This window comes from Lolium perenne, chromosome 5, assembly GCF_019359855.2.
Source record: "Lolium perenne isolate Kyuss_39 chromosome 5, Kyuss_2.0, whole genome shotgun sequence".
Lineage (NCBI taxonomy): Eukaryota > Viridiplantae > Streptophyta > Magnoliopsida > Poales > Poaceae > Lolium > Lolium perenne.
This window is the reverse complement of record NC_067248.2, coordinates 181,172,556-181,181,060: the sequence shown is the minus strand read 5'-3', so window position 1 is coordinate 181,181,060 and position 8,505 is coordinate 181,172,556. Positions and strand designations below refer to the sequence as shown.

Here is an 8,505-nt window from a genome sequence, read left to right as displayed (position 1 = left end):
TGATGACTTATGATATTCAACTATTATGTCTCGCAACAACAATATTCCTGGGATTGCGATGTATGGCATAATAGGCATCTGGACTTAAAAATCCGGGTGTTGACATGGGCGCCGCATACTTCTTGAAGGCGTCGTCGTAGCGTGCGTTTCTTGTTCTCCGTTCGGGCTCTCCGGGGGAAACCCTAGATCCCTCGCGGGATCGGGCGTGGGCGGCGCTCTTGCGTCGCTTTGCCTCTTGAAGCCTCGCTTTGGATGTCCACCGGACAATGAGACTTGTGGAGTGTTCTGGTGGTTTCGGCGGAGGCGGGTTTGTCTTCGGCCAGGCGGGGCGCGGCCTCGGGGCAGGCGTGGTAGTTGGAGCGGTGGCTCCGGTCTTTCGCCTCCGCATGTTGCGTTGAGGTGTGGTGTCGACCTGGCTGGTCGTCGACCCGTGTGGAGCGTAGCCTCGGGGCTGGCGTGTGGTGTCGTGTTCTAACGGTTTTTCGGCCAATTTTCCTCATAAACGGGCCAACTCTTTTCTCCTATATCAATGAAAGGCAAAGCTTTTGCCTCGTTTCAAAAAAAAAAAATCTGATCAGGGTCGGCAGCTAGTTTAGTTAGGCTTGCAGATTGTACCTAGAGCGATGCCATTTCAATACCAACTATAGAGTAGATGCACGTCACCAGCGGATTAATTGCAACTATTTGGTGACAATACCATCCTAAATAGCATATGTACACTAGATTTTTCTACGTGAGTATTTCTAATCATAAACTGGAAATCTTTATCGAGAATGTTCCTTAGGAGTATACGATTTAGAGATATTTGCGAAGATGGGAAATGATACACACACACACACACAAATATATGCACTATATTCATGGAAATGACACAAATTAATCAAGCATGACATGTGACCTTTAATTTTCTCGCATTTGAGAGGAATTTGTTTTAAATATCATTGTAAGGCTTAATGTGTTAAAAACTAATGCAATTTTTATTACCTAGTGCAGTTTATACACAACATATTAGCTATGATCTGAATTGATAGCAATGGGATCTAAACAATTATTAAAGTTTAGTATAAATAATTATATATGTTTTAACTTGCCCTAGGGGCAGACTTGATTGCTTGGCTGTTTGAAAATAAGATACAGTGAACTTAATCACTAAAATTTTATCAAGTTTTTGTTTTCGGCAACGGCAAGCCGACACACTAGAGATAGGGTAGTAGACTATTCTAAAGATGTGTTAGCGGCCACATCATGAATGTTCATCGGGCTGCGATGTATAGATTGATGATAGGATTCTCACATATTTACAAGGGATTTGACCACACAAAAAACTTCTAGGTGAGGATTTTCATATGTTTACAAGGGATTTGATCATGCAAAACTCCTGTGATAACCATTTTCATATGTTACAAGGGATTTGATCACAAAATACATAAACCCTCTATAACCTTGTTTGACACTAGAGTTTTTGTGGGGATAATCTCCACCAAACAGCAAGTCCTCACTTATTTCTACAATCATGTTTGATACTAAAGTATTGAGCAAGTTTAATTCCCGCTTATCCCCATGGTTTCCCAAAGTTTAGTGTATTTTTCTGAATCCCCGATACTATACCCCTAGCTACTGGATTGAGGATGGAATTTTATGGGGATTGAGTGACGGTATGGGTTTCACCCAATACTTTAAGGTTTTAAGTATTGTTTACTTCTAGTGTATTTTATTCTAGTGTATTTTGGCTGTTTACTTCTCCCAGTTTGGAATGGATAATCAGGAGATATCCCCACAAATCTCACTTTTTGCCTAGATCAAAAACTCCACCTCATACTAATGTATTTTTTGGGAAAATGTACTTGAGGGGATGGTAGGGGATTGGGTGAACACCAAATCCCCTCTCACCTCCAAACTTCCTGGAGCTAAAAGTACAGAAAAATAAACAAGGTCTAAAGGATTATCTCCACTAATCCCACAAAAACTCTAGTGCCAAACAAAGCATGAAGGTGCTAGATTTGACGGGCTCCTTGTCCCTGCTGTCTGAGATATCTTATACTCCCTTAGATCCATATTAACTTTCTCTAATATAGATGTATCTAGACATATTTTAGTATTATATAATCTATACTAGTGACAAGTAATATGAATCAGAGGGACTAGATGTATATTTATAATTGGAGGCATGTTTCAAGGCTTAGAAAACTTCCCTGGTGCTATAACCTGAGCTATGTTAGACGTAAGAAAAAGTAGTATTAAACAGTATGCCCTGATAGGTTCGCTCAATCAGTAGCCAATTGCCTAGTTACATCATCAATGAAAATTCCTGGTCCAGATCTCGTTTCTTATAAATGGCCAACCTACGTGCTCATAACGTTAAGCTACAAATGCAAATCTGGAGTAAATTCTGGATCAGCTACAACTTAGTATTGCCTCATAGCCTGGCTCACTCGTTGGGAACACGCAAGGTCTTGTCTCAGTGGTTATGCCAATACTTCATGAACACCAGGCATACAGCCATCTCGACCTTTGCAAGCATCAACCTTCCAGAAATTGGTGGCTTGAGCATGCTGTCATTCAGCAGGATCAAACTCGCGGAACCCTTGTTTAAAATCATCCACCATCTTAATTTCTTCTTCTTTGGAGAGCTTACAGTTCCTCCAGTCCGCACGATCTGCCATGCTTAGCAATCCCGCCAATACCTGTGGAAATAGCAAGGAAAGATTCAGGTGTAGCTAGCTGTACTATCACCCAGGTGCATTGGTCAAATAGCTTTGTACGCGAAGACTGTCTTGAGATTAACCAAGTTAGGTTACTGAGGTACCACTATTCACTATGTTATTTTCTTGGACTGTTTGAGTAGGTTATCTTCTGAAACTAAAAACGAACAAAAGTTCATCTCTGACGTACCTCACGTCCAAACTGGGCAGGGAACTTCTCACGGCTGCCAAGCATATGCAAGAGTAGTGTACCATCTGGGAGCTCAACATAAAACAAGCCTGATTTGCTGTCATACTGCGACCTTAACAGTTCTCTACCTTGATTAGCATCACCGTCTGCCAACAGTCAAACAAAAAAGGAGCTTAGCACAAATAAAATACACGCATAATATTTTTTCGTTAAAAAAAGGGGGATGCAGCTATTTACTGGTGATCAGAGTCAATTAATGACTTAACACTTTATAACAAAAATGAGTTAAGCACAAAGCCATTCAATCAATATAATCCATTTGCACAAGACAATGATTTGCATTCCATTAGTTTCAGTCAACTAGTTATTTTAAGAAATAAATAGCATTGAAAGTTTGAAACATGACTTGGCATGCTTCAGCAGCAACATATGTTTAAAATATGAAGACTTCATCAAAGAAGCAACATCATATGTCAAGTAACATTGGCATCGTAATAAGCATTAAGCAAATACTGCACAACAGGATCATTGATGTGTAAAGAGCAATACATTTTTGAAAGTTGAAAACAGTGACTTGTAGATAACCAGGACCTTGCATGCATGCACAGACCTGTGCGGTTGTATCTTTCTTTTCATTAGCCAGCCATAGAAAAAATTACGCAATGCTCACCTGGGTTCACCACCGACAATTCAAATCCAAGTCTTTTAGCTGCTAAATGAAATATCTTCTCAACACTAGCTGCCTTTGACAATGGTACAGGAACAGCCTGCACAAAGCATTTGGTGGATTACCATCCAGTGTAACATAAATTCAAGTGTCTGAACAGATAAAAGGGCCTCCGGACATTAAGTCTTCGCATCAATGAGAGATGGAGCAATCATAGTAGACAAAAGGTATAATTACCTGAAGGTTTGCATGGCGAGACTGCTGTGAAACCCACTCAAAGTATACTGCTGCTTTTCCTTGTTTCTCAAAGTACTTACCCAGAGCATTCTTATATCTCCTGAGCTCTGCCTCTGGTTCTGCAGGCATTGTAATTGTAGTAGGGAAGTGCTCAACAGGTATCACAAGAACATGCTCCGGAACAAGTGGTCCCTTCGCAAGCGCACAGTAATAACCATCTCCAATACTAATAACAAGATGTGACTCAACATCTGGACTTGACAAACAGAACCAGCAACTGCTCTCAACAGGTCTTCGGTCACTGTAGTCAACAAATATATAGGATGAGTTCCACAACTGAATTATGTATACTAATAATGCCCATGAGAGAGATAGAGGAAGAGAGAGATTTGGAGAACTTCTCTCACCTACGGGGTTTTGCATCCCTAACAGCAGCCTCCTCAGTAAGGCTGTGAGCAAACCTGCATTCAGGGCCCTTCCCACATTTCCCCTTGTTTAGGAAGTCAAAACAGACATTTCTCTGACAGTGCTCCCTGGCTTCTTCATCATGCTTAAAGTTGCAGTTACTTCCTCGAGGACAAGACCCTGAGGATGTAAATTTGAAACACAATAGACTCCCATCATTTTGTCCTTGCCTTTGCCGCTTAACATCATAACGCCAATATTGCAAATCAGTGCTTTCAGCAGGACGCTTTGGAGTATCTTCAACAGGAACAGATTTAGCTGGAGCGACATATGGTGATAAAGTAGCATTTGGAGGTCTCGCGTGCATATCAGCACTGGACATGGTGGATGCTGGAGTAGGAGAAATCGCATGAATAAATTTCTGAAAAGTATATGCAATAAGGAGTAGCCAATTAATGACTTAATAGTTTATAGCATTAATCAATGAAGCAGGAAATTTATTTGGCAAGACATTAGCATAAGCAGTGCCTCGAGATATAGGCTGACAAAATGAATGGATCTTAGTTTTGCAACTTGCATAACAAGAAATAGTAAGTCTTGAAAGGTGAAGCACAATATATGGGAAAAAATTGGCAATGAATTCAAAATATACACAAAAGAGTATTTTAGGGCAGGTCACTTCGACAAATATACCTGCTTCTCTTTGTTTCCCACATTAGCAAGTCCAATAAAACGTGTAACATGGAGAGAGGAATCATTCACATAAGGTTCCCTTGAATAAAATACACCTTTAGTACCTGCAATGTGGTATCTGCCAGAAAAACAAAACTTGTCACAAATTTGGCACAATTTCATTTTATCATTTACACTTAAAACGGAAGCTAGCAATCGGCTAGGATAGTATCACATAATCTCATTGTATCAAATATACTTATAAAATTGCAAATTAATGCTTCAAGGATGCTAATCTGAACAATTAAACTACTGTAAAAGTCTTGAAACCAAACCTTGGCTTAATCTCAGTAACCAGTTCGGCAACAACAGGATCATAGCCCTGAGGTTCCAATACCTGAGGAGGCACTTTAGAAGTATCAGCTCCATTCACCACTCCAGCTGGCCACTCGTTAGTGCCATCTAATTTCGTCAAGGGAGCCAACTATGCATGTTTGATACTTTCAAAACTTGGTATTAACACTCGTAGATATTCAAAAGAATGATAAAGTGAACCAAAGGATATGTCAAGAACAAATCGACGATTCCTGGCTCTTCGGCAAGAGCCCGCAGGGCATCAACATCATCCTGGCTGTAGCAGCCAGGCCCTCCTAGCCCTCTCTTTCCTGACAGGTAAGCCACAGATAAACCTACAAGCAGAAGGGGAAAGCAATCAATGGAATGTTAATGATCTCGCTGCCAGTCCTTGAAACCAAACCAAAAAAATCTCACTGCCGGGTACAGTGTGAAATAATCTACCAGGTACAAAATGTAGCAAACAAACATGCTTTTGGTAAACTAATCTATTGATAACTCGGCTAACCAAACAAATTAGGGAGAGAGGGGGAGAGAGAGACCGTGGAGACTGAAGAGGGCGCTGCCCCTGAGCCAGAACAGGTTGGGGCAAATCTGGATACCGCCAGGCGCGAATCCCCTGGCGTCAGCGGCGGCCTTGGAGAGGAGGCGGGGCGCCGTGGGGCCGTAGTCGCCGGTGAAGTAGGTCGGGATGGGCACGGCGGCCCGTCCCTCCAGGTAGTCCGCCACGTCCCCCGGCGGGCTGCCCTCCTCGCCGACCTCGGGCGAGAAGAACTGCCCGACGCAGAGCAGCGCGTTGAACGGCCCCGTCGACTGGTTCACCTGGCGCGCACAGACAGACGAATGAGAGGACGAAACAAGCGAGAGGACGATGGTAGGGAGCGGAGGGTACCGATTTGACGCGCTTGAAAAGCTGATGCAGGCGGCCGTGGGCGTCGCCGGCGAGGAGGATCCGCGGCGGCGCCGGTGACGGTGACGGAGCGGCGGCCATGAGGGGTTTGAGTTTTTCCTCTCTGGGGAGGGCGACAACGGGCTTGGGAGAGACTCTTCTCGATCTCGGACCACGTAGTACACTAGGCCTGGGCCTATCTAGGCCCGTTACTTTTCATCTTACCTTGGACACTGTCCGGACCAAACCTGGCCAACGGACCGGCCCACAGCACGGCACGGCCCGATAAGGAGTTACCGTGCCTGGCACGGCACGGAAGAGTTAGAATGGCAGTTCCCGCTCCTTGAGCGGTACCAAATAAATGATTACTCGAATCAGGGTTTTGGGCATAAAGATTCCACTGACCCATCAAAAGGGGTCCCAACCCCTGGGGATAGGGTAATACATCTAAGAAATTATTCCATCTAACGTACTCCCCTCTGGATGCGGGAATAGCAACATGAACTAAATATCCTGTCCAAGCCAAAGAACTTACCCCGAAAAGTCCTGACAAATGATGATTGAGACGAGATTCCGCGTTTTTGAACCACGAAAGGCTTGGTTTCCATTTGGGTTGTAGATGTAACCAACCCGCTATTAAGGACAGCGTAGAAAGAAATAATAGAAAAAGAGCTCCAGTATAAAGATTATCCATACGATCGAGTCCTTAGGTTTCCGAAATAGTGTAATGAAAAAAGAAGTGCTTCGAATCATTGCTATTTGACTCGGACCTGTTCTGAAAAAGTCGAGGTATTTCGAATTGTTTGTTGACACGAACAAAGTAAGGGAAAACCTCTGGAAGAATTTCCATATTGACCTTGGACATATAAGAGTTCCGAATCGAATCTCTTTAGAAAAATTCCGAATACGCTATTACATGTTTGCGCTAGTTTTTGTTGTTTTTGATGTCGAAACCGTCTTTCTCTACCCTTGGGCAATGAGTTTCGACGTATTGGGTGTATCCGTTTTTATTGAAGCTTTTATTTTCGTGCTTATCCTAGTTGTCGGTTTAGTTTATGCATGGCGAAAAGGAGCCTTGGAATTAAAAAATATTCTAAAGTGCAGCCGGATAGATCCAATCTATTCTTGAAATAGACAACTCGCACACACTCCCTTTCCACAAAAATCAAAACACCAACCACTACAGTTAGATTTATTAGATTTGTTGCTAAAATATTGGTATTAAGCCCGAAACTGCCAGCGGATGGCCAGTGAGCTAAAAAAACGAAAGAATGGGTTACATTTTTCATATGCTCTCCTCTTATACTCTTATAGATAGGACGAACAAAGAACAAAGTTTTTCGATCACTTACTTCGCTCGCCCTTTTTTGATCGGTTTTTTTAATGCAAATAGATTCAATCTAGTAATTTCTTTTAGATTAAGTCTTAGGGTTCGATTAGATACTTTTTTCTTTTTTTAGTAAAATGGGTATTTGCTTCTGCAATTCCAATTATATCAATACTTTATTTTATTTACTCCTATTTATTACTTCTGGAATTCTCTATTTATTGGGACAGGCAATACCCCGCCCCAGGAGGGGCTCAGTTGAGTATGATTAATTTAGAAGATATGCTCGCCTTCTTCCTTCCCGTCCTTAGTTTAGGAAAGTAGAAAGTTTTTTTTCTAGGGTGCGGCACTCAACCGCTTCGCCTAACAGCACAACGCTTGTATTGCTCTTCCACAACCCCGTTTTCACGGTTTAGGCTGCTCCCATTTCGCTCGCCGCTACTGTGGGAATCGCTTTTGCTTTCTTTTCCTCTGGCTACTAAGATGTTTCAGTTCGCCAGGTTGTCTCTTGCCTGCTCATGGATTCAACAGGCAGTTTAAAAGGTTGACCTATTTGGGAATCTCCGGATCTATGCTTATTTTCAACTCCCCGAAGCATTTCGTCGCTTGCTACGCCTTTCCTCGTCTCTGGGTGCCTAGGTATCCACCGCAAGCCAAAAAAACTAAAGGAGAATACTTAATAATACGGCGAAACATTTATACAAAACACCTATCCCGAGCACACGCAAGGGAACCGTAGACAGGCAAGTGAAATCCAATCTACGAAATAATTTGATCCATGGACGACACCGTTGTGGTAAAGGTCGTAATTCCAGAGGAATCATTACCGCAAGGCATAGAGGGGGAGGTCATAAGCGCCTATACCGTAAAATAGATTTTAGACGGAATCAAAAAGACATATCTGGTAGAATCGTAACCATATAATACGACCCTAATCAAAATGCATACATTTGTCTCATACACACTAGGGCACGCTAAGTTAACGGGCCGTGCCGTGCCGGCACGTGGGCTTGACATACAGGCCCAGGCACGACCCCTTTCCTTATCGTGCCGGCCCGCGGC

At 42.8% G+C, this 8,505-nt stretch overlaps 1 protein-coding gene across 1 annotated transcript; it reads right to left on the bottom strand.

Annotated features, from left to right (window-relative positions):
- Nucleotides 1–2,215: 2,215 nt before the first annotated feature.
- LOC127301139 (zinc finger CCCH domain-containing protein 59) lies at nt 2,216–6,274 on the bottom strand. Its single transcript, XM_051331362.2, has 10 exons — nt 6,120–6,274; nt 5,770–6,049; nt 5,441–5,562; nt 5,209–5,330; nt 4,895–5,012; nt 4,204–4,622; nt 3,797–4,097; nt 3,563–3,659; nt 2,893–3,038; nt 2,216–2,684 (listed from the first exon to the last, which is right to left on the bottom strand). The coding sequence occupies exons 1-10, from the start codon at nt 6,216–6,218 to the stop codon at nt 2,556–2,558; spliced, it is 1,833 nt and encodes a 610-aa protein (XP_051187322.1). The 5' UTR covers nt 6,219–6,274; the 3' UTR covers nt 2,216–2,555.
- Between the last annotated feature and the right edge of the window lie 2,231 nt (nt 6,275–8,505).

Coding starts and splice junctions, on each gene's coding strand:
- LOC127301139 (XM_051331362.2), bottom strand. CDS start 6,218: ATGGCCGCCGCTCCGTCACCGTCACCGGCGCCGCCGCGGATCCTCCTC. Junction 6,050..6,119: donor TTTTCAAGCGCGTCAAATCG/GTACCCTCCGCT, acceptor TGTGCGCGCCAG/GTGAACCAGTCGACGGGGCC. Junction 4,623..4,894: donor TGGGAAACAAAGAGAAGCAG/GTATATTTGTCG, acceptor TATACTTTTCAG/AAATTTATTCATGCGATTTC.